This window comes from Ostrea edulis, chromosome 2 (genome assembly GCF_947568905.1).
Source record: "Ostrea edulis chromosome 2, xbOstEdul1.1, whole genome shotgun sequence".
In the NCBI taxonomy this organism is placed as follows: domain Eukaryota; kingdom Metazoa; phylum Mollusca; class Bivalvia; order Ostreida; family Ostreidae; genus Ostrea; species Ostrea edulis.
The window spans coordinates 92,798,069-92,825,149 of NC_079165.1; the positions used below are offsets into that span (position 1 = coordinate 92,798,069).

Here is a 27,081-nt window from a genome sequence, read left to right on the forward strand (position 1 = left end):
GTTTGTAAAACAACTGGATATACATATTCATGTTGTTTAGTGGGACTCTAAAATTTTACTTCCGTTTAAGTGCACAAAGGTCACAAATCTGGCACGATTCCAGATTTTGATAAATTGCAGAAAATGATAACTTTTGAATCAACTAGTAGTCAAAAAGTAACGCTTTGATTTATTCAAAATTACTTTCATCTTATAGAGAAGAAGTATATTTACGATATATCAAAAATCTGTCTGTGGACTCTCGATTATAGTAAATATATTAATACTTCAAGTTGGGCATTTTTTCCTGCTTGTAGAGCTTTTATTCTGGTAGCCACCTAAACCTGTTTGCCATGCATGGTCCTTGTTATCTTATTAAGTCTTATATAATTTTATGATTTCACATCAGGTGACCAGAAGTATGTATCAATCATTTTTTGTTGCTATGGGTCCTGGTTGCCATGGTGACAGATTGCAAATTTGAAAAAAAAATAACGTTTTTAAAAAAATAATATGCATCGTATGAATAGTTGTACTTTAACAAAATTGATATTTGTGTACTTTTAAAATGCAATTTTTAAAAACAAATTTCATGCCAATTTATATTATGCTATATATAATAAATTCTTTATTTAGACAGGATAGCACAATTAGTACAAATGACTAGTTTACATTGTGGTCCTACAGAGACTTAAATATACCAAAAGCAATTCGATCATATTTCTTCATATATTTGCTTTTCCCATGGATACAATAAGGATAAATCTTTTTTTTTTTTTTTTAATCTGACTAGTTATTGAAAACATTCTGAAATAATCAAACTCAATCGCAAATACTAAGCCAGACAGCAATGTAACTTTTGAAAAGTTGTATGAGAGTCACAATATTGATATTCTAAAACAAATAAAAGTGTTGCCATAGTAACATTTAGACCAAATTAAAGACTGACGTGCTTTAAGTTCAAAGGTAAAACTTGTGTGAAGACAGAACTTAGTAAATATCCAGAGTATAAAAATACCCCAAATCTTTATCTTTTCCTCGGGACAGTTAACACGTCATATGAAGTTGTCAGGTACAATATATTAGATAAAAAGTACTATGTGGTTAGGAATTTTTAGATGTCATCAAACTTTAACAAATGAAGTACTCAGAAAACAAAATGAGCAGCAACCGTTAAACAATTACATAACATGCTTAATATGTACATATCAACAAGAGTTGTTCAAAAGGTTAAAAGTTTTTGAAAAATAGGTCAAAGTCCAAGGTCGACGTTGACAGTTTTGGTAACAAAAGAAATGGCATCTATGTTTGAAACATCAAAGCTCTATCACTCTTGGTTCAAAAGATATAACCAAGATAAAGGTCTCTTCACGAGGCATCTATATATGTAAAATATCAAAGCCTTATTCCTATTGGTTCAAAAGACATAGCCCAGGTTGAAGTTTTTTTTAAAAAATAGGTCAAGGTCACAAGGTCGAAAGTCTTGGTACCACATCAAAGGTCTCTTCATGGGAAATCAATAAGGGAAATATCAAAACCGTACCCCCTTGGTTTAGAAGATATAACCCAGGTTAAAGTGTTTCCTTAAAATGGCGCGACGCCAACACTGGGGTCATTACAATACATGTAGCTCTCCGGATAGTCGTCCTGGTGAGCTAAAAAGAATGTGCATGTTCTTTTCTTGTCTTTCTTTTGATTTTGATTCTTACATGTAGCGTATTATTCTACATTCTAAATCCATGCGAAAGGGTTCGAAGCAGCCATATTCAATACCGGAAATTAATGATTATAAACATTATATTTAGAGGAGAGAGATGGTAATGGTAAAATGCTCTTAGATAGTAAAATCATAAAATAATAAATAATGTTGAATATATCTAAATACAGAAATATTCTTTGCATTCGCACTCCACTCCTAACACCATTACACGTACAAATGAAATATAGCTTAAATACTAACTGACAGTAATTACATAAATTGCACCGAAGATGAAAGTCAGATAATAATAACATCCGAATTCGCACAAAAGTAAAGTTCGCTTGTAATAATTGGAAATATAATTTGTAATGAAATGTATTGTTTATACCTGACCCGACTGGTATAGTCTGTCCTGTCTGAACACATACAGTGTAGCTAGGTGGAGAGGTCCCGTAGTTGGCACTCGATCATCACCAGGGCAGAGGGTGTGGGTGGGTGGCAATTTTTTTTTATAGAACCCCCAACCTCCCTAAAAATTACTTTTAACACAACCCGAAGCTCAAAATCCTTGATAATGATAATAATGGGGGGGGGGGGGGGGGTTCCAAGGATTTAATTCATCAGTTCAAGCTTCCATTTCAATTGTTTATTGATTGCCATAAAAAAAATAAAGGGGGGGGGGCTGATTTAGCTAAAGAGACCTGATCGAAATAATCTTCGGTTTCCCTGTCAGATAAATGATTTTTCCAAATTTTTTCCCGATCAATTTCTCATGATGAACAAAGTATAGTGACGATCCAAACTCTACCTACATCAATGACTTTAAGAAACTACATTAGCATGTATACATATATGTAATACCATCAGTTTACAATACCTATATCTTTGTTGTTGGTAAAATAGAGAAAGGTGTCAATTTGTGCATGTTGAATCGTAACCTATGATTAAACATTGAGTATGTCATATTGTTACATTGAGCACTAGCTGAAGAAAGAAAGATACCGAGCAAACTGTTACAGTATACATTCTTAATTGAGAACACGTTATGCATTTTTATTTCACACTTTTGTTATTTTGTCCTGTCCTCATTACTTAGTGCATATATGTAAACTAATAACAATTTTTTTTCATCAATCATGATGGTAAATATATTTTGCAAATGTGTGTGTGTGGGGGGGGGGGGGGGGTGGGTGGGGGGGGGGGCTGCACTAGATCCTCACATGCTCCATCTGGACTGACTATAGATGCATATTTTCTTTGATTTCCTCCATATAACATCTAATTATTCTCAGTTAATGCATGAATTATCAAGGAAAGAACGCTTTCAATTCTTCAATGACAAAATGCCTGACCACTAGTACTAGTGTGCAGTATAACAGGACGAAGTACCGGATACTTTTTAAACCCTGCCAATATTTAGAAATATCTGGATTACATTCACAGATACTGTTATGTCTTTCACTGATATCACATAAACATGATGTACAAATTCTCAAATCCCATTTCAAGTTGGAATCATAACATTCCATAATATTGCTATCATTTTATACCTTCTACGTATGAAGAGTGCATCAAAGGGGAGGTAATTCCAGCAACAGGTCTATTTCATTAAAAGACCCCCTTTTTCATATAAAATAGTAGATTACTGGGATTTATTTATTAGAAAATGTTAAATCTATAAATAAAATTAAATTTCCAAACAATTTATGTGCATCTAATATCATAAATTTTAAATCTTTAATCTTTTAAAAGATAATTTTAAATGCTTAAAAATGTTCATTTTTGTCAGTTTTTAAATTTTAATTGCAAATGAACGGCCAAAAATCCAAAGTACATTTTTTTATATTTTACAGACAAGGACTTGATATTCAAGTATTATACACTTTTAAAGAAATTTAAGCGTTACTTTTGCAGCAACACTTCTTTCAAAATTGACCATATAACACAAAATGAAAAAGTTTGGCACAATGCCAAATTACAGGCTCCATGTAATCTCTCTATGGACACTTATGATGTTAAACATGATTTCTCCATAAGTGGTTTACATGGAATTATCATAAAAAATCCATTCTTTTCATAAGTCTTCAAAATTGATTTGCATTTTTGAAAAAATAAAACCCTAATATTTAAGGATTTTTCTTGTGTTCAAGGACTAATCCACGTGTAAATACAGAATGCGCTGTTACTAAAAATAGAAACGACCTATCAATAAATTGACCTCAAATTATAATTATTCCGACCATATACTCCAATGATATAAATGATTAGAAATGATATTGATGACCACCATTTCCTTCATTTTTATATATTTGCATGGTTTTCTCGTAGACAAGCTCTTAATATAATAGGTCTCTGATTTGACAAAAATTTATTATTTGCATATTATTCGAGAAAGTTACAGATTTTGTTGATACATGCACAATGCACACTTCAAATAATAGACTAGAGAGCACAAGTAGAATTTTCAGTAGTAGTCGAAGTACTCAAAATCATCTTGTGAATATTTGATCCGCCACCTCGGATATAACATTTTTAGTTATATAAGGTTCTACTAATTAAAGACAACAGATCTCGAGAATATCTATGTGATCTACATTGATAATGATAATATACAATGAGGAATAAGAATCGGGTTTTACCCGAATTTGCCGAATTCGAAGTGGGCGCGGATCTAGTAAGCTTGCAGGGTTACCAGCAGTGGAAACGTCTGGGACATCTTGCGCCTCAACAGACAATTCACGGTGTGCTTGTAACACTGGTGGTGTATGTTTCGGTTTAAGATTATTGAGAATATAATCCACACCAAAATTCATTTTTAACTATGAACAATACATGCCGCGCCGTTTGTAATTTCCCACCAATTCTTGCTTGGCTTAATTACGGAAAGAGATCATTGGAACTGGGTGGGTAGGACTGAAATGTTTGTGGTTGAAAAATGTTAAAACAGTGACATAACTACCATTATTTACATCTCTGGTTGAAATGATTCATTAAAATGATATCATTGGTATATAATCATGTTTATGATGATTTACTAGTAAAGAAATAAACAAATGAAGGAGTTTTGCATTTTCGTTAAATAGCATCATTTCTATTCTCGAAACCGATGTCACTGAATCCATGAACAAACAAAAACTAAGTTATTTCCTCCTCTATCACAATGTGCAAACACTTTTATATTGCATTTTTCTATCGCTAAATTATCATTGATGGAATTTAGCATTTTACTTAAAGATGGGTTGGGTTTTTTAAAGGCTAATTCGTAGAGATTTTGTTTCCATGTGATATGTAAATAAATGGTAAAAGGGAGAGTAGGACTAAAAATTTTAAAATGTATAACATTAGTCAAATAAAATACGCAAGTCCCTAGACCTAACGCAGATTGAGAATATTGTGTTTAGTTTCAAACAGAGTGACCCAGATAAGACAGAAAGTCGTCGAAAACATAACGGTAAATTTATTCTATGGCGATGGCCACCGCGGTCGCTATACAGCTTGAAGTTAATTAGCCTGTAATGGGGTTTTATTGAAGCCAGGGAGTTTACACGATATTCAGACTGCTAAGGTTTTCTTGGCATGACCTGTGATGTTGAAGGTCTTCGAAATTTCCATTTTTCTTTGCAAATTATTGAGGTAAAATTGTGTTTAAAAATGTTATACAAATTCAGTTAGTTATGAATTAATTATTTTTTTTCAATTAGCTAAACCGCCCCAACATAAATATTACTTTAATTCATCCTGTCTTGTTTAGAATAATAATTGAAGATATTTAGAATTTTATAAAATATTCAAGAAATTGTATTTGTTAGGGAAGGGGGTTAAGTTATCTTATTACTTTTTTAAAATTGTCTTTGATATTGATTAATAAAATCAGCTATTCGTGCTTCTGAGATATAGTTTAAAATTTGGGAGTAAATTGATTTAAACTTGGGCATAAATAATATCGGGATCGGTATTCCAGAATTGTTATTCTAAGAACGACGGACACTGCAAAAGTCGGATGCACTGTAGATATTCGATTTTTAGCTTTATATAACAATAGTAGGTCTTTCAAAGAGTTGAATTGGTTACAGGTAATTTATTTGTTTATCCTCTGATATTTTAAGGAGGGTTGTTTTTGTTTATCATATGTTTTTAGTAAATTTGACAAAGGTAAAAAGCGCGCCTGTTTCATTTCGTGGCGCGAAGTTTGAAATGGTTATCAGAGAAGATATGATCAGCTGACATTTTGCTTGCATGTATTTTTCCAGATTGAATTTGCAACTGTACATTAAAATGACTGTGGTTCGAGAGTAAATATTTAGTTCAGAGAGAAATAAATTAAATCGACCAAAGTCCAGAAGGTATTGGTGTAACCCTATTACGTCTATTTGTTATTATTTATCTTGACTCTGCCATTAAGACAAGTTCTCCCATTTAACAACACATACTTTGATTCATATATTGATGATATTTCAGTTTGAATCCATGACATCAGTAACAGCTTTTGTTGAAGGATGGGACTTTGTTCAGACTTTGGGAGAGGGTGCTTATGGAGAGTAAGTATGGCTGCATGGAGAATGGGACAGACTCTCCAGTGAATAAATGTCAAAACCAGTGATATCAATAATGCTTGTAACGTCGTTTTTGTTAACTTTAACTTTCAAGGACTATTTGGAGGGAGATTTCACATTTGGCAAACTTTCTCAACGTCAGCTCTACTTCTCCTTCATAAAAAACAACAATGTCACTGATTTAATTTTACAGAGTAAAGTTGGCAGTTAATGCAGACACTCAGGAAGCTGTTGCTGTCAAAATTATCAACTTGGAGAAAAACCCTGCTGCAGCAGAGGCTGTTCGCAAAGAGGTAAGTCAAAGTGAAATAAAAGAGTCCATATATATGTGTGTAATACCAAAAGGAAAATGCATACTTAAGAGTCGACTAAAAGAAGGCATCATGTAAACACTAGTGGATTGTGAGAAAGCAAAGACTCTTCTATGCACACATGTTTTTATGTCATGATAATTTGGGATACAATTGTACCTAAAGTTGGTTTTGTTGCGGTGTGTGACTTGAACATTTTTTAAAATAGCTGAGTAAATTAATTTTCAGAAGATATTTTTATTAAATGAGTATGTTCTTTTGTTTTTATGTACACAAGTTCAGTGTTCCCCAGAACTTTACAGGACATTCAGTGTGACTCGGTCATAAGATTTACTGGAACTGTCATTATTTTACCAGATGGAATAGGATTGTAGAATTTATTTTTGGAATACTTGGGGTTGTTTTTAGTATTTTAAAGATGAACCAAGAGTTAAACAACAGTGTTAATGAACTTTATTACAAGAGGAATTGGATTCCATTTGAAAATTCAAACAATAACTAAGTTTCAGTTTTTCTCTTCTCCACAGTAATTTTCTCATTATCGACTACAGTCGTGATTTAAAAATTTGTACAATGTAAAAGAATTCTCATTTTAAGTTGAGAAACTAATTGTTGAATACCATGTCACATAATGATATATATGTGATAATTTTTGAAACAATAAATCTGTACAAGGTCTTGAAAAGGCATGGTTTTGAGCGAAAAACCTGTACACAACCTTGCAAAATGTGGTACTAAATCTGTACAGAATATCAATTATAAAATGGTTTTACATGCCTAATTTTTTAATCATATATATATATATTGCATTGAATTGCAATTAGTAAAGATTAGTGATAACATTTGGTGACTCAATTAACTTACAATTAAAGTGATCCTAAAGTTTTTATGAATTATTTCAACATAACATGTGAAAAAAATTTATTTTAAAAAGATGTTTTCTCAGAAATTAACCTTTTTATCATTGTAATATGATGTGTTTACAGTCTATAGTGACAAATTGTCCTATAGACTGGCATTTTTTTGTTTACCTTTAATTCATTTGAAATAAGATCAAATTCAAAAGATGTGAATTAACACAATTATGTCAGACAATTATGGCTTGGTTCTTTGTGAACAAAACACCTTTGTCCAGCAGTAGAAAATTGACATGTTAAGCAATCAAAACAATGGACTTGAAGGACCCAATTTTAAGTTAACACCCACAAATTTTACCTGTATTGTGATCAATGGAAGCCACCTCTCTGTCAAACTTTTAACAATAGATCTCCTGTGGAGTGCCATCTGCAGAGAGTGGGTACCCAAGAGAGATGTTTTGATAACAATAACAGTTAATCAGTACTGGCATTCTTTAGATCTTGAGGAAGCCCAGTACAGTTTTGATAGCATTGACCTGTCCACAACTGCTATTTTCTTGTAATTCAAATTAAAAAGCAAACAAAAGAAGTCCCCTAAACAATGCAATTTTAATGTTGTATTTTATTCACCTCTATATAAGTGTATTATAAAATTTGAAAACACTAACAATCATGGTTTTCAATACTATTGTGAAAATTGTGTATATTGCATTAACAATAATTTGCACATTAATTACTAGAACATAAAACTTATTGAAATAATTTATGATAGCTTTATATTTATAAAAACAAATTATTCATTGAGCCCATGAATCATAATGAAAGTAAGAGAGGGGGTGCCAGTGATTTTTTTAGGCCCATTTCGGGTCCGAATTTCGGCCCTTTCCCCTCCTAAAAATGAATGTAGGACAGAAAGTCACAGGACAAAAAGTCACAATAAGAAATTTCATGAAAGTATGACAAAAAGTCACAGGAGGAAAAGTCACAGTTTATAAGAAAATAAAAAGTATTGATTTTTATATATATTTTAAAACATATCTGTTCTTTTTGTAAAGTTTAAGAAAATATATATGCAAAATTTATATTTTCTATGAGATTATGATAATTGTTTTTCCTTTTATCATATTTATTGTAAAATATCATTTTGATTTTTAAAAAGAGATTTTTTTTATTGAGATAAAATGAAAATAAGCTTTATGATCATTTGGTTTAGTATACTACATATTAATGCTTGTCAAAACAAAATCTGATGGCAGAATTATGGTTGGCTTCCTTTCACTCCAAATTATTGTCAAAACAAGAAGTAAGTGAACTGTCATATAATAATTGCTATATAAACAAGTTATCATGATTTTCCTTTCTTATTATCTAATAATGAACTGAAAGTGCTAAATGTGGCAAAACAAACCCCAATAAGAATGATGACATGTATTCCCTTCTACCTCCTATCCACTGTAAGAAATGTCTGGTGTCTGAACAACAGCTTTAGTGACCATTTTTGTGACTTTTTATCCTATCTTATCAAAAGTCATCATTGTGACTTTCTGTCCGTATACCCTAAAAATTGTCTATTTTTTTTCCAATTTTGCTTGCATTTTTCCCAATAATAAAATTATGAAAGGAAAATGTATTTGAAAAAAGTAAACATTTGATGTGAATTATATACATAAGGAATGATGATTTAATTGGATAGAATAGTTGAAAATCTTAGAAGGTTAAAGAAAATTAGCTGTGCAAAATAAAGATAATATAATGTTTGATATGATTTTAAAACTTTATTTACGATAAAATTGATTTTTCCCAATTTGACTGAAGTGTCGACAATTTTTCCCAATTCGTAAGCCAAAGGACCATTGTAAAAAATGTAGAAAAATCACTGGGTGTAGACTGTTCGTCAAAGATACCACCACTGTACAAACACTATGACCACAGAAACTCTGCAGGCAGTCCTGAGACACTTCCTGTGTATATCAAAAGTACTGTATATATGCACAACACCCTGACCTCTTGGCTGGGTAAATAAAAATGACCATAGATGAGCTCCGCCCACATCCAGTAATCCATGAAGAAACTCAAGGTATTTTTTCTTTTTGGTCTTTAATTGGAGTGAATTAACTGTTAGACGGAATTTACAGGAAATCTGTATGATTTATCATTTTGCGTGAAGTTTACGTTATTTAAATCATTTAAAAGCTTTTTAGATAAGGCCACATTTAAAAATGTGTTTGTTTCCCCTCTCCCGACCCTAAATTTCAGAGGAAGGTCGGTAGGTAGGTAAAAAGTTTTTTTTTAAGCTAGCAGAATTTTATTTATTATGAAATTCCCATAACCATTAACAATGCCCGATACCAAACGTCGTGAAGCACATCATCCATGTTTCCTCATCAAACTCGTATAGTCAGTTCTCGCGTAGATTCTGCTTTGATTTCCACATTTTGCAATTAGGGAAGGTGTCGATATTTCGGACAGTACTTCATGTATTTTGGAAATGCTCATTATCTAACCACTAAACTTAGGCATTGGACTACATGTATACATATTGGTTGATTTGACAAACATTGGGTTTCATCAGAATTTTCTCTGCTATTAATGCCACATACTAACACTTAAATAAAGTTAGGGAGAATGTTGCAACTATGGACAATGGTGTTAGTTTTGGACACATGGTGTTATAAAATTGGTAAACTCGGTTGCTGTCTTTTATTTATGGTTCACTGACATTTTATGCTTTTGTTTTTTGCACATTATCTTAATTTATATATGATAGTGATTTTGATTATATTTTTAAATGATATCGGTAGATATAGTTTACCAGAAAACGTTTCAACGGGACTTGATTTTGCCAATCAAACAAAATGGATGCTGACATCAACCAATCAGAGCTGAGTTACACATGTGCATATAATTAGGTGTTTTCCAGTTTGTAAATATAGCATTAGTTCAGAAATAAGTTAAATTGAGAATGCTTCTGATTGACTGTCAAAAATATCGCATCCGTCCGAAATATCAACACTTTCCCCTACTGAAGAACACAACTTGCACACTGGATGCCCCGAATTCTCTTGTTTCCTCGCTTCTCGTATAGACAACATTTCTCCATCTCGATCTTGCAGATCACTATTCCGAATTGTGAGCCGAATTCAATGTTAAACTCACTTGTAATTAATCAATAAAACAATCATGATTCTTGTACTTATTAATATCGATTAAAAGAAAATATCAATCCAAAATTCGATATTAAACAGAAGCCAACAATTGTAGTCAACCGAATTTTCACTGCCATTTGAGCAAACGAGTCTCGTGACTCAAAACAAAGCTCGACAGTTTGATAAAATGTTTTCAAGAGACTGTTTGTGTGATGAAAGAACCCATAAAATCGATATTAGTAAGTACAAGAAGAATCGTTTTATTGATTAGTTATGAGCTTAAAATTGAATTTGGCTTGTAAGTATTTGAAATCAGCCAGAGAATGCCGCCTCCAGCGGGAGGCGGCAAAATTTCTAGATTTCGGACCAGAGCACCTCCTGTATTCGTATTATTAATTTTTAATTTTGGATCGAAACCAAAGAAGATATAGAAAATTTTCATTATTATAAAATACTGATCTGCAACAGAAACGACCTTGAAATTTTCTTAAAATTAAAAAAAAAAAAAAACTTCACCAGAATGGCGTAATAAAAATTTATGGGTCGGTGTGAATTTTCAGACTCGATCGGGCGAGGGGAAACAAACAATATTTTTATTTTGGCCTAAGAGATCGATTCAAAACTGAAAGGCAGGGATTTTTCTATTAAGAGTTATCCCTTTCCCATAAAAGGGAAAAATTGAGAGCCACGGGCTCAAAGTAAGTGCTGACAGACCAGCTAGGAGAGTCCAGGGGCATCTATCGTCATATCCCTCCCCCAAGAATTTTTTAAAATGGTGCAAAATCATGCAATTTGAGCATAACTGGGGCTACTTTTCAAAGATCTAAAATACATTCACATTACAGCTTTGAAGTTATAAAATTCATCGTATTGTGTGGCATGATACGGAATGAAGACCCAGATTACAACATTTTTTATCATTAAAATGTTTTACAGACATGAAGAAAGATTATATCTGACAAACGTCTGAATGATAAGAATTTAGGAGATTGTAGATAAATTTCATGCAAATCAAAGGGAATATTTTGTTTACGAAAGGGGAAAATTATTCTCCTAATGGGGAAAATTTGACTATTTTTGGACGGGGAATACTATCGAATTTTGACAGTAAATTTGGACCTTGAAAAATCCCCGAAAGGTATAAACTAAAACCGTTTCTGGATATTTGGTCCAAATTAATTGCTGTTTTATACCAGGCAGCACAAATTTTTACCAGACTTGTCCGACAAACCTTGGCAAACACTGCAATTTACTTGATGAATATGTTCTTTTAGGTTTGCGTACACAAGTTACTCGGCCATGAGACCATCATTAAGTTTTATGGATTCCGAAAGGACGGGAAAATACAGTATCTATTTTTAGAATACGCCAGTGGAGGAGAACTCTTTGATAGAATAGGTAGCTCTTTCTTTATCAGAATTAATTCAAAATTAACAGTGGTGCTTACTTTGACCTAAAAACAAAATTGATCCTTTGTTTTGTTTTGAACTGTAATGAATAGTAATTTTTACAGTATATGATGTGAATGAGGATGTGAATATTCAAAGCAGACGTTGAGCATTTTGTCAAATTTTTCTCTGTAATTTTATTAGAACCAGATGTTGGGATGCAGCAACAGGATGCAAACAGATACTTCAAACAGCTGATCACGGGTGTAGTAAGTCTTCATGAAGCAAGTTTATGTTTCTCTCAATGTACATCTGAAAGTAAAAAAATATCTGTTATCAATATTTACACAAGACATTGTGATTTATGGTTTAAAAAGCATATATTTTATAAATTTTTATTTTTTTAAGGAATATTTACACACCAAAGGTGTTACTCACAGAGACCTCAAACCAGAAAATCTCCTTCTGGATGACTTTGGTAACGATCAGTTTTCTCAACTCTTTTAAAATTCTTACATTGTGTCAATTTTACAAGGTTATGATACACTACAGAGATGATTAATGTCCCAAGCAATACATGTAGATAATTAATTGCAATTCACCTTTGAATTAGAACGCTTTACCCGATATAGTATTGCGTTGTGTGACGACACAATTGAATGAGACGACTGAACAGTTTGAATGACATGTTTGATGTAATACAACAAGAGTTTTCATTGGCCGATTACAGCCCATCCACTTTCTCGAGTGGATTCAGGTGATCAGATAAGATGGACGGACTAGAAAATTATCTGCTGGAGAACTGTAGCTCTGAAAAAATATTGTGACGGAACAAAGAGCTACAAATCCACCTCGTATAAAAACCTTCGATTTACGGGGCACAAAAAGCTGCGCACGGTTGAGGCCTGATATCAGTGTATTCTTGTGTTGCTGTCTCATGAATTCAATATTTTTAAAAATCTTAACATATTTTCCTACTATACTTGTGTCCAAACATATGTCAACGAACAAAACTATCAAAAGCTGTGAGTTTTTGGGTCGTATGGGGCTTTAATAAATATTTGAAGGTATATTTGGACACAAGTATAGTAGAAAATATGTTAGGAATTTTTGGATATTAAATTTATGAAAAAACAACACAAGAATACAAATTTTTCTCATTCTTCCTTTGAAGTTTGTTTCCATCAGGCTGTCATGTTTTCAAATGCTGACTACTCCCGTATAAGGGAATCTTGGCGGACTTATACATATGGACCAATGAGAGTTTCTGTAGCATTTCACAATTGTATTACAGATTCAATTGTGTCATCACACAACGCAATACTATATCGGCCAAAGCGTTCTAATTCAAAGGTGAATTGCGATAAAGATCTGAGACTCTTTTCTGCACATACATGTAGATGATTTAAAGATCTGACTTTTTTCTGCACACACATGTAGATAATTTAAAGATCTCAGACTTTGGACTGGCCACGGTATTCAGATACCAAGGAAATACTCGTCAACTGGAAAAGTGCTGTGGTACTGTTCCTTATGTTGCCCCGGAGGTGTTGTCAAGGAAACCATATGATGCCGAACCAGCTGACATTTGGTCATGTGCTGTAATTCTAGTGGCTTTGTTAGCAGGGGGTGTGTAAACTTAAATTCATTCTAGTACTAGCTGAAATTGTATTTACTGTACAAAAATGATATGAATGCTAATTGATCTACATAATCACAAATATTGCAAAATTTAAAAAAAAGGCAAAAATAAAATAAATAGTCTTTAAGGCATTTGTTTGACTTTTGTAGAACTGCCTTGGGATGAGCCAACATATGGGTGTCGTGAGTACTGTGATTGGAAAGACTGTAAAATTACTCAGACACCTTGGAACAAGATAGATAATCTAGCACTGTGTACGTTTTATCATTTCAATTAAAATATTTATCGGGATATAAATTGGTACATGATCAACCCGTATTGATATCCCGATAAATATTTTAAAATGACAGCTCATTTCTTAAATAGTGTTGTGTTCTCTAGTGCAGTGCAATTAAAAAAAATGACAGTAGTACAAATTATTACAGCATTACTCAGGAGACTTCTGGTGGAAAATGGTTCCAAGAGGTACACGATTAATCAAATTAAGGAGCACCAGTGGTTCAAGAAGAACTTCAACAGACCAGCATTAGGTATTGAAAGCTTTATATTAATTATCCTGTAACACATACAGTGGAACCCAGTTATTATGTTTTTCATTTTGTCACAATAAAATAACGTAATACCGGGGGCAATGTAATAAACGCTGCCAGTGAAATCCGTTAAAAATATCATTTGGAAATTGTATATCTTCCGTTGATACTCTGTGAAGGGGGGTGTGTGAACATATCTTCACTGTTTCTTTGTTTAAAAGACTATGATTGTTTTATTTACATCTTATCTTTAATGTCCGTAATTCTTCATGTTCTTATCCCTTTTCTTTATTTCTGGTGTAGGATGCATAAGGATGTTTTGATAAACGTTGCTTTTCTGCATTCGTTTGGACCGCCATTTTGTTCAACTTTAATGTAATGCGTTTGTAAATTTCTCTCAAAACTCATTCCAGTTCGTATTCAACATTCGTATAAAAAAAATAACAAAACATCGTTTTTATTAAGTTCATACACAACACAATAAAAAAAATCCCACCCAAAAAACAACAAAACTATAGACACAAAACACACATGATACCCAACACTTACACTTTTCTCACCAACAATAAACACAGAGAACAATTTAAGCGTAATCCACATAAAAAAATATAATGATGCACGAAGATTTCATTTATAACACTAAATTTATATAAATAACACAGATGAAAAGTTACTATATTTTATTCAAACTTTGCCTTTTGGGTACTACTCAGCGGATTACAGAATAACAAGATACATCAAAAACACATGCATGATTTTTAACATCCAAGATAGATATCAACTCTAACATACATCTCAAATTAAAACAACATCAGTGAAGTTGAAAACTTAAGCTGAAATGCTTGCTAAGAGCATAGCCGATGGCCATGCATGTAATGGTGAGAGGCCGATGGCCTTGAGTATAAGTGGCCGATGGCCCTGTAATATGTAAGTGGCCGATGGCCCTGTAATATTTAAGTGGCCGATGGCCCAGTAATATGTAAATGGTCATTATAGCTATGTAAACATGCATGTGTAAAATGCTGATGGTTTGTGTTTCCTAAACTATTTCTTTTGGGGTAGAACATTGAAATTGTTTCAATGTGTTATGCCCAAACGAAGATATTGCCAGTTAAGCCTGCACCTACTGGGAATAGCTGAGAGCCCCAAAAGGAAGTAATATATCGTTGCTAAACCTCCACCTTAATCTGATAAAAAAACGTGAAACTAACTATTCTAATGAAAACTACATCGTTACTGTGTACAAAACAAAGATAACATATGTACATCATAAAGCGCAACTTGCGCTTCAACTAGTCTAAAGGTTTAAGATGAAGCATACATTATATACAGCTGGTACAAGCGTCACATTATTATCATATATCCGTACATAGCAAACACACGAATGAAATGTCATTTGATCACTGTCTCCGAATTTTTTCACTGGTACTATCACAGTTATAGAACATCAGTTGTGGCACATAGCTCGTTGCGCTCGCGATAGAGTGTCGTCATCAGTTCTTACATATCTATTATAACAATCTGAACTCCACCGTCCTAGTGTTTTAATCATATGGTCCTGCACTTGGCCTTCTGCAGCAGATGTTGCTGCCCCAATCCTGAAGGAATGCCCATTGTACTGCTCGTCATTGTAACCTAACATTTGAAGGATACATTTTAATTTGTTCACCAAGAAATTTCTTGTTAACGGGTTGCCACTATCGTCAATGAATAAAGCTGATGATCTGTATCCATTGTTCCAAATTTTACGCATTTCGAGATATTTGTTCATACATGTAAATGGACATACAGCTTGGCCAGATTTGAATACACGAATTTGGATTCCTTTACGGAATGGATCGGTTTTGGAACTCTTCAATTTAAGCGTAAATCCCTTATCATCACTGTCCTTGATCACATCTTCCATATTTAAAATGTTGTTTTGTTTAAAATTTTTAACTGTGAATTCACCACACCTAAGGAACGCAAAGAAGGCCAGAGAAAATGCTGCCTTCAACATAGAATCAAGAAATTTTCCATACATTCCTCTTTGCAAGATGGTATGAATTTGAAGTAAAATTTTTGTATGTAATTGGTCTTCGTCTCTCTTTTTGATGATTGTGTTTCTTAATCCCTCGTAAAACCATATGAAGTTTTGCGCAGCAGTCTATATAGGAAGAGGACATTGGGTTGTGGATGCCTGCCTTGACATAATAAAATCTAACTGCAGCCAAATATAGTTTGATAGTGCTGTATCCAAGTCCTAATGCCTTGTTGCAGTGGGTGACAAATAGGATGAGAGTTTGTTCTGAAATGGGTGTTGGCTTGTAGTCGGTTGCTGCTATTCCAATAGATGATAGAAATTGACAAAAGATCTTATAACCATGTCTGTATGTGCTTTTTGTGCTTTCACTCAAAGAATTTTCACACAATCTTTCAGCTTCTTCCTCTAATATAGTACGAGTTCTTGCATTGCAGGAATCATAACTGGGTTCTTTTCTGCTTGAGGGGCAGCCTGTCGGAATTTGGTCACCTGGAAACGAGATAAAGAATCTGCTATAATGTTTTTCTTTCCTGGGACATGGACGGAGGTTATGATAAAATTATCGCATGCCGATTTCCATGTTAGCTTTCGAAGCAATTTCATGATCATGGGTGACTTTGACCTGCGTTTGTTAATAATTTGGACGGTCGCGAGGTTGTCACAACAAAACTTAATTCGTTTGCCAGTCCACTCGTGACCCCATATAACCACTGCCACCACTATCGGATATAATTCTAGTAACGCCATTGATAATGAATCACTTCCTAAGGTCTGAATCTCGACTGGCCATTTCCCTTGGAACCATTTTCCGTGGTAATATCCACCAAAACCGTGCTTGGAAGAAGCATCAGTATACAATGAAATGTCCGAAGCAAAAGTCATATTGTCTTCTAAGAAGAAAGATCTCCCATTCCACTGTTTGAGAAAAGTTTCCCACATAGCAAGGTCAAGTCTACATTCTTTGGTTAGGTTCACATGATAATGCAATTCGGGGACCGAGTGCGCTAACGTTAGTAAATAAGAAATAAAAGACCTTCCTGCTGGAATAATACGAGCTGCAAAATTGAAATGGCCCAAGACGCTTAGCAGTTTTCTCTTAGTACACGAGCGTTTTACTTTAAGTTCTTCTATAAGAGAGAAAATACGATTTATCTTCTCAACTGGAATTCTAGCCTCCATTTTTTCTGAGTCCAGTATTATGCCTAAATACTCCAAAACAGTACAAGGACCCATAGTTTTCTTTTCAGATATCGGAATACCTAACCTTCTAAACACCATAGTCAGTATGGCCATGCTTCGAAGACCTTCATCACCCGGAATATCAATAGTTAGAAAATCATCAAGCAAATGCAAGATATGTTTGATGTTATAGTTGTTTTGTAAGATCCAACACACAACTTGCGACAACATATCAAAAATTTTTGGGCTACTTCGGCACCCAAACACTAATCGCTTGTAGAAGTAGTATTTGTTTCTCCATTTAACACCATAAAAAGGTTGCACTTCCGGAGAAATGGGAATCAGCTTGAAAGCATCCACAATGTCCGTTTTACACATGCAAGAGTTGACTCCCAACGATTTTAATATACTTATAGCATCATCTATATGTACATATTGCAAAGAGTATTCATCTTTGTTGATCAGACTGTTGATACTCGAGTCGGATTCGGAGTTATGCGGAGCAGACAAATCAACAATCAGTCTATTTTTCTTGGAATATTTCCCTACCGCTATCCCAATAGGACTTATACGGTATATCTTATACGGAGGTTTGTCAAACGGCCCACTTAAAAAACCCTTTGAAAGTTCCTGTTCGATTAGGGAATCCACTACTTCTGGTTTTTCGCGCGCAGAAAGATTATTTCTACTTTCAAAGGAGGTTTGGGGTAATTCTGAAATTCCAGTATCGAAACCATTTTTTAATCCTTCAATAAAATTTTGAACAAAACATTGGTCGGGATGATCTAATAGTTCCTTTTGAAGAATTCCAATATTAATTGGGGTGTTAACCTTAAAATCTGAAACAATATTTCCTGAGTGGGATTTGTCATCTAATAGTCACGCCTTTTCACTGGTGATACTTTGCTTGGCTTTCAGTTTGTTGCACGTGGGTGCTGCGTGGTTGTTGAATTTGCATTCTGAACATATGTGGACTAAGTTGCACGCTTTCCTCTGACACCCTGTCACACTGTTAAAATTGTTGCAAATTTCTTTGCCCTTATGTTTAATCCTAGGCCTGCCCTGAACATCACACAGACTAGATGTTTGCGGATTTTGTTGTGATGCGCTTGACTGGGATTGCAAGGTGTTGTGTTTAATTCTGGGGCAGAAGTGGGACGAATGTGTGACACTATTGCACATTTCACAACGATTAATAGTCTGTCCGGCAAATATGGTTGTAAATAGTTTTGTGTCTCTAATAGCCCAATCAATTCTGATGTTTCTCTGTTGTAGAAGTGTACTGGCCCTTGCTGAAAATGCTTTGTGGTAATCGTAAAAAGCCGACCCCTTAGTGGTGGATGCCATTTCAATGATATCCCTTAAGTATGCATCTAACTCGGACCTTCTCTCTGGAAAGAATTCGCATAGGATGTTCCGATACTTAGTGAATGCCACTATAAACTCGCTTAAAGTCAGATTTCTTTGTAATCTGGGGTCAGTGTTGTTTTTAATTACGATGAAGCGCCCATCGCTGTCATGTAGACTATTCTCCTCAATTTCGTGGGGCATAAGAAGTAGAGCCAAGTTGACATCCTTACCTTGCATGATCTGGTTTCGCAGATTTGACGATACCGTTTCTATATGAGGGACGGAGTCGGAAGATATTCTTGGCGTAGGTGCGTCAATTGTGAAATTTCCTGATCCTGAGGGCTCATTGTCCTGGTTGGAAACGCCGCGGCGCTTGAGTGTGCTAATCTCATTTGCGAGATGCTCAACTGATCGTTGTATGTTTTGGACAGCATTTGACAGTTCTACCTGCTTCCGCCCAGCCTCGTCTTGGTGCCTAAGGAATGGATCATTTGTTGACATCCGCCCAGCCTCGTTCTCGGGATTGTTGATTGAAGATGCCGGAAGTAAATTCAATTCGCCATATTGAACATTTACCTCTCGGTCCTGAACCTGAATTTCCCTTGAATCGTCCGTTGAGCCACTTCTGTCTTTATTCAGAACATTGTCCTTAAATATTTGCACGAGTTGAGCTTTCTTCAAATTTGATGGCAAGATTATATTGGCTTCTCTCAGTTTATTAAACAATTCTGAAGTAGACCAATTTTCAGGCTCGTTCAAATTCCATCGCGAATTGTTTTCGTGACGGGGTCTGACTTGTCTCTGCCTAACTGGCGCTGTTGTAGCGTTTTGTTTTCGTTTCCTTCCTGGCATTTTAGAAGATATGACGCGTAGCTTAGTCACAGTAATCACATAAAGATTGTAATAAACTCGGTAACTGGAGCGTGACAATTTAAACAAAGCATGCGCACATTAGCCTGTCACTGTTCACATTCGAAGTTTAACTGTAACGAAGGTACTAATCACAGTAATGTTACACTGAATATTAGCGATATAAACAGAAACAATATCCTAGAATCTGAAGGAAACTGCAAATAGAGCGTGTCCGTATCAACACCCACGCTCACATTCACATGTCGAGGTTCAAATTCGCAGTTTGGTGTATATACCGTAAGTTCAATGAACACAAATAAATATGCACAAGTGATAAATCCTTGAATAATATTCCGAAGGAATCTAAGAAATTTGTTTAGCCACAGAAGAACTTCAAAACTGATGCAGTGATGCTATACAGCTTAATACTGATTGGTCTATTTGATCACGTGATACACGAGATCTGCCATATTCTAAATATAGATCCGATAGCTATGATACAGAATCAACTTATATAAACTATATTTAATAACTTAAATAACAATGATGGCACTAAAATCACGTGCACATCAGGGGATTTTAGAATGTTCACTGAAGTAAAAGCCGTGCACAAATCGGCTGATAACACTGGAAAGTTTGATTGGTGTATGTATGGACGAGATTTATGAACACCCAAGCTGCATGTCCAAACAATTTTTTAATTGAACACCTTTAGTCACCGATGTCTAAGCAGTTACCCAAGCTGTTTTAACATTTCTACAATAAATTTTGTCCTGCATGTACATGTATGGTACCAAAGCTGTCCGTAAATAGAGTTTTAATAGCGAAGGTAATCACACTATGCAGAACACGCATGTGGTTGAGAAATTATTATTTGATTATCAAAATATGAAAAATGAAGTAAATTTCATAGAGTACAATTTCTAAATAAACATTATTTAATTGTTTATCACTGGCTTTGATACAAGGTATTTCCCTGTATTGATGTCGCTAGATCTTTCGAAGCATGATCAGTCAAGCGTCTCTAATCCCCAAACAGACCAGGAAATTTACGTGGTGACTGCCTGCGGCAGTCAAGGTGCGAATGGCTTATTATTTTGAGAATCACTATTGAATAATTAGGGGTTTATTACGTTTTTGTCGAAATTTTTACGACGTAATACCGAGTCCTGGCATCTTGGGAAAACCTAATAATGAGGTCTATTTTATATAGGTTTGTTAAGAAATGGTTTTGTTCTTTTAAATTTCATCGTAATATGCGGACTAACGTAATAAACTGGGGGACGTTATAATGCGGTTCCACTGTACATACAGACCAGCATTAGGTATTGAAAGTTTTTTATTAATTATCCTGTAACACATTCATGCATGGTAGGAGCATAGAATACATGTATACAGAGAATAATTTGTACATGCATGCGAAAACTTTTGATGAAATGTCTCTGTTACAGGTCAGCTAAATTGGCTCCCATCCTCTCCCACTAACTCACCTTCCAGTACTGGACCTTTCAAACGAATGTGTTCAGAAAATGAACTCTCACCCACATCTCACCCTAGAGAAAGGTAAAGCATACTGGAGTTAACATCCTACATTTAGATTTCACTTTAGTCTTACATATATTGAATTAGGCAATTACATTAATGTGAGTTATGTTTATTGGTCTCATCTGTTGTATGAGGCCATCTGGTCATGCCAACAAGTTAAATACCGCTCGTTAGTGTGGCATAATCATTTGTCAGCATAACCAACAAGGTCCAAAAATTGTATTGCAATGCTTTATATTTGACTTTATTTACATTGTCAGTAGTACAAGTAGATATAAGAACTAAATTTTAAGATATATTCACCTTTTTCACAAGCTTGATTAATTGGTGGAAGAACAAGTGAGGCAGCTGGGTATGGTTTGTGATTGTGGTGACATCACATTCAAAGGAGGGAGCTACCCCACCCCCGAAGTCCTATCCAATCAGTTTCATCTCACCTCTGTGAAAACAAAATGTCCATCCAAATCAAGATCATCATCAGTTCCTTTTTATTTATGTGCAGGTGTATGGGTATTGTCCACACTACTGTCCAGTTAACTGGCTAGCTGCACGCATGGCAGATTTCACCTCAGATCTCCATTTTTGTCGATCATGAAGATTGGCAGTAGAGAGCTTCCACTCTCTGCGATCTCTTTCTGTCAGCTGTCTCCAAGACATGATTGGCCGACCAACTCCATACCTTCCAGAAACTTGTATGTTTAGTGCGCATTTTATTGCACTGGTGGATCTGACTACGTGGCTGTACCAGCGGAGTCTTCTCTCCCTTAAAATGGGGTCGAGGTCCTTGAGACCAAGTTACCTGAACAACTTATTTGACTCTACAGTGGCCATATCTTCTGGTTTAATGTTACAGATCTGTCTGATCACGGCCCTGTTATTGCGCTATAGGCGATAGAGATTTGGCTTGGTCAGTCCCCAGGTCTCACTGGCATGGAGCATAGCGCTCCGTACACAAGTGCTATACTCTCGACCACGGGTCTTGTATGACAGGTGGTGTGTTTTGAGAACCAGTAGCAGATCCTTGAACTTCTCCCAAGTGGTCTTCACACACGTAGTGGTTGGAAGGTCACAGCCACCAGCTGCGGAAAGCATGTCTCCTAGGTAGCAAAAGGAGCCTACAACCTCCAACTTGTCCAGTTCAACTGGGACATCGCTCTGCAGTCTGCCGTCAAGTTCCCTAGCATCTTGAGCACCTAAAAACAGGTGCATGAGCCCACTGCATTTCTTGTGCACCCAGTACTTGCAGCCATTGCAGAAAATACTATTGCTGCCTACACCTGTATGACAGACAGTACGTGGGAAGCTGCCCGAGTCCTGAAGTAGGTGAAGATCATGATCTTGGTTTTACCCACATTCATTCTCAGTTCTTTCATTTCCATAGCGTCATGGCAAGTCAGGAGCCTCTTTGACACATTCATCCAATGAGTCAGCAATGATAACCAGGTCATCTGCATACAGATCCTCCCAGGGAACACTGGTGCAAAATTCGTGTGAAAGAGCCTCGAGCACGATGATGAAAAGCAGAGGGCTGAGTACTGACCCCTGATGGACACCTACCTTCACAGCAAACTCCTCATTGTAGCTGTTACCAACGAGAACACAGCTACGAGCAATGGCATACTGTACATCCCCTGCACCAGACACACAATCCACTCTTCCACACCAAGTTTCCGCAGTGCCCACCAGATCACTTTCCGAGGAACACTGTCAAATGTATTTTCAAGGTCCACAAATGCCATATAGAGCCGTTTGTTTACGTCAGGCATTTCTCTTGCAGCTTCTGAACAATAAATATCACGTCAGTTGTATCTCTGCCAGGGACAAAGCCAAACTGGGAGTCATCGATTGTCACCAACTGCCTAATGAGGCTGTCCACAACCCTCTCCAGGACTTTTATGACTTGTTCTGTCAGCTTGAGTCCACAGTAGTTGCCCCTGTCCAGAGCATCACCCTTGCCCTTGTAGAAGCAGACAATGAAGCTCTGCTCCCAGTCAGTGGGGACCTTGCCATCAAAGACGAATGAGGATGCAAGGTCCCGGATCATGGATATACCTGTGTCACCTTCAGCTCTGATCATCACTACTATTCCGGATGATCCAAATGTATTTGAAAAACTACAAAATTTCATATGGAGGTGCTTATAATATGATAATCAAACATTTCAATTGGTTATGATGTAGATCACTAATTATGTTCTGAATGAGTTCCCCAAGCGTATGTAATAACTGGGGTGTATTTGTACTAAGTGTGTTCATGTGAGTTTTTTAATTTCTAATACATGTCCATTTAAACAGGAAAGAATCATTGATAATAATAAGAGATATTTTAATGTGTTTGCATACAAATTACATGCACAATGTAATTACATATTATTTGATTTGTAAAATGCAATTTGACTGGTTTGTTTGGCTTTATCAACATTTTTTATATCTTTAGGCTATAAAGTATGTTGCTGGAAGTTGCACCGTGTGACGTCCAAGGAATGACGTCACGATATGTTTGGCTCCTGTTTACGTTTTATTGCTACAGCAATATTGTTCCATGTCATATGGTATTCATATTCTCTTCAGAATTATCCAATAAAGTACTTCAAATGCATTTTACAAAATAATATTATAAGGAATGAAAGTAATTTCTACTTGTTTTACACGATATCAAGTACATGCAAGTTTTTTTAAACTGCTCCGACTTCCTTTATATCGTATAAAACGAGTAGATGTTACTTTCATTCCCTATGTAATGAATAGCTAAACCATACAAGGTCACGGGGGATATTTATTGTGCTTGTTAAACTACCCCAAACCATTTTATACTTCAGTTCCATAACATGTTATGCTTTTACGATTTTTCCTTAGGTAATGGAGGGTAGGAAATTGACTTTGAAATATTTACTGGTCCTCCTTGAATTTTTAGTTTTATGCCCATCTCCTCCTCCCAGCCTGAATCCAGACACAGATTGGGATCTGATGGTGATACGAATTCCTCCATGGAGCCCATTAGTAGACAGTTCTGTTTCTCACAGCCCGTACATCCAGACCACATGTTACTGAGCAGTCAGATTCAGGGAACGCCGGGGTCGTCACAGGTATGTATATACAGCCAGGCCACATCTTGCAGAGCAGTCAGATTCGGGGAACGCCGGGGTCTTCACAGGTATGTCAACATCCAGACCACATGTTACTGAGCAGTCAGATTCAGGGAACACCGGGGTCTTCACAGGTATGTATATATTACATAAATTACAGTCTTAGCTTATCAATAAGTTACAATCTTATCTTACCAATAAATTACAGTCTTGTATCAATAAATTACAGTCTTGTATCAATAAATTACAGTCTTGTATCAATGAATTACAGTCTTATCGTATCAATGAATTACAGTCTTATCGTATCAATAAGTTACAATCTTATCGTGTCAACAAACTACACTCGTATTGTATCAATTAATTCCAGTCTTTTTGTATTAAAAAAATAGTGTTGACAACATCATTTTGCAGTAGACGGCCTTCACACTTCCAATACCCACAATCCAATTTCTCTTGATACAGTGTCTTTCACTGTGAAGTCTGTGTTTCATTGTGTTTGTTTAGGTGTCGATGTCTAAGCATTGCTTTGTTGTAACCATTTACAGAATCCTTGGCAGAAACTGGTTCGTCGGATGACCCGGTTTTTTGTGAAACCAGATCGAGATGGAACGAAGGTGGAGTTAGAAAAAGTGTTCGAGCAATTGGGGTACAACTGGAAGTTTAACTCTCCTGGGACGGTAAGCTCTAAAACAGATATGTTAAATCACTGTGTGTAGTGTAATTCATGTAAAGGCATTTTTTGAACATGCATTTTAGAAATGTATTTTCATCTGAAATATTGAGATAAAATGTATTTTTAACACTTCCATTCTGGTTTCAGTGAATTGATATAGAAAAGAATGGATACATTGTAGATTTATTTTATGTTATTCCCTACAGATTTTTTTTTAGCTTTAATCTTTACATAGAAAGATAGAACTATGGTGAATGGGATCTTTAAGTGTTAAGGCATGTTATTGTTTTAAAATGTATTGAATTGAATATTTTTTAACTCTATCAAACACATGCTTTTTGTAGGAGTTAGGTTAGCTACTCCCAGACTCAGTAAATGTGGATAGCAATGATGTATCCAACATGAATTTTATTATCCAAAACATGATGTTGGATGAGTGAATGACTATAAATGTCAATATAAAATGTAACTGGTTTGATGTTCCATTTTCAAATATGCCGAGTTGCAAGGTTGGTTGCTGGGTGAGGTAACACAGTTTTTAATCATAATCACAGAACAAGTTCCTGTCAGTAAAATCATTTACATTTCCTTAATGTTTTTAGGTTACCATAACGACATCAGACAGACGACATATCCCATTAGTTTTCAAAGCCTGTCTTCTGGAAATGGATGAAAACCTGCTACTAGATTTCAGATTATCCAAGGTAGATATGTTTTTGGAATCTGAATTAAATTCCACTTTTAGAAGTTTGTTGACCTCTTTTGTACAGTCACCTGTAAACCTACAGATATGATATATGCTTGCAAAGACTCTGTAGTTAAGTGCTATTAATAGGAATTACTTTAGTACACTGTATTTCTAAGAGGTTGTTTGTTTGTTTTTACGTCCCGTTGAAAATTTTTCACTCATATTGAGACGTCACCAGCTGTAGGTAAAGTACCACAATTTTAGACCTATGCTTAGCGCTCAGGGTCATAGTAGTGAGGGTTCTTTAATATGCCAATGCCTGTTGCAACACAGGGCCTCCATTTTTAAGGTCATATCTGAAAGACCTGTGATTCTCACTTCTAAATGCCATGCGTTTGGTGAAGGAGCAATCATTACCTTTGTTTTCTTGTTCAGTTTGACATGGCCATAGCATGATCAGGGTTCGAACTTACAACCTCCCAGTTACAAACGCTCTACCACTGAGCTACACTGACCAGTCAGATTCAAAGTGATGCTGCCTTAATTATTTCCAGATGTCGGACTAAACCAGGGAATTTTACAGTAGATCAATTTTCAGCAATGAATTTAATACGGAGTCATCCAGGGTGTGAATGGAAATCTGTATTGGTTCTCGGCTTCGCCTCACCTAATACGGATTACCATTTCACACACTGGATGACTCCATATTATGTCCCAAACTGACTGTGTAACTAATAGTATGGGGTTTTCTGTTTCTATTTATCTGTAATAAATTTAACTGAAGTTTGCTGTGTACAGTAGCTTCTTTGTGGGTCACTCTAGATTATATTACAGGGTTTTAAAATCCATTTTGACCTCCATTACAGGAGTTTTGCCCCTTTATTTGAAAATGGAGGGTACATGGTTTGTCAGTCTAACTCCTTACACAGTTTTCAAGTTCGACCCTAATTCTTAGTTTACAAAGTGTTGTTATTAGTTTTGAAGATATGCATATAACAATGACTTGATTTCCTTGAATTTCAAGAACATTCCAGGTTGTTTTGAGAAAATATCACTTAAGGAATATGTCACAGCTTGATGGTGGCTGGTCCAATGTACTACCTTAAGTAAAGTTCTACAGTTCATGGCATTTTTGCCATGCTTACTTCGCAATATCATAGAAAACAAACCTCTCGATAAAAACGCCCCACATAAGCTTGTGACAGGTATATTATGTACATTTTCCGATACTCTTGTTGATAACTTGAATGACTACTCCTTTAAGAATGGAAGTTATGTTTGATTAATTAAATTAATAAATGTGTATAGACAATTAAACGTCTACTATGATATTACTGATACAGTGTTGTTTAGAATTACTAGTGTTGACTGTATGTACGTATTCTTTCAGGGAGATGGTCTGGAGTTCAAGAGACATTTTATAAAGATCAAGAATCATATGAAGGCCATCGTCAGCAAAGTACCCCCCACGTGGCCTTTGGTACCCTCCCAAATCAGCTGACATTCTGTGCCTGTTTCATTTACTGTCAATTCTTCACATGATTAAACCCATGAAATAAAATCATATCGTATACCAATAAA

At 35.3% G+C, this 27,081-nt stretch overlaps 2 protein-coding genes across 2 annotated transcripts; one reads left to right on the plus strand and one right to left on the minus strand.

The window, feature by feature from the left end:
* The first annotated feature begins 5,632 nt into the window (after positions 1 to 5,632).
* LOC125678437 (serine/threonine-protein kinase Chk1-like) lies at positions 5,633 to 27,081 on the plus strand. Its single transcript, XM_048916896.2, has 15 exons — positions 5,633 to 5,751; positions 5,929 to 6,021; positions 6,137 to 6,216; positions 6,425 to 6,524; positions 11,820 to 11,943; positions 12,138 to 12,202; positions 12,342 to 12,411; positions 13,374 to 13,562; positions 13,725 to 13,829; positions 14,001 to 14,105; positions 20,961 to 21,072; positions 23,968 to 24,139; positions 24,685 to 24,816; positions 25,415 to 25,516; positions 26,891 to 27,081. Exons 3-15 carry the CDS (start codon positions 6,146 to 6,148, stop codon positions 26,999 to 27,001), a joined length of 1,458 nt encoding a protein of 485 aa, XP_048772853.2. The 5' UTR covers positions 5,633 to 5,751; positions 5,929 to 6,021; positions 6,137 to 6,145; the 3' UTR covers positions 27,002 to 27,081.
* On the minus strand, positions 14,771 to 20,047 carry LOC125671552 (uncharacterized). Its single transcript, XM_056155516.1, has 2 exons — positions 18,139 to 20,047; positions 14,771 to 16,617 (listed from the first exon to the last, which is right to left on the minus strand). Exon 1 carries the CDS (start codon positions 19,507 to 19,509, stop codon positions 18,187 to 18,189), a length of 1,323 nt encoding a protein of 440 aa, XP_056011491.1. The 5' UTR covers positions 19,510 to 20,047; the 3' UTR covers positions 14,771 to 16,617; positions 18,139 to 18,186.

Coding starts and splice junctions, on each gene's coding strand:
- LOC125678437 (XM_048916896.2), top strand. CDS start 6,146: ATGACATCAGTAACAGCTTTTGTTGAAGGATGGGACTTTGTTCAGACT. Junction 6,525..11,819: donor CAGAGGCTGTTCGCAAAGAG/GTAAGTCAAAGT, acceptor ATGTTCTTTTAG/GTTTGCGTACACAAGTTACT. Junction 14,106..20,960: donor CTTCAACAGACCAGCATTAG/GTATTGAAAGCT, acceptor TCTCTGTTACAG/GTCAGCTAAATTGGCTCCCA.
- LOC125671552 (XM_056155516.1), bottom strand. CDS start 19,509: ATGCCAGGAAGGAAACGAAAACAAAACGCTACAACAGCGCCAGTTAGG.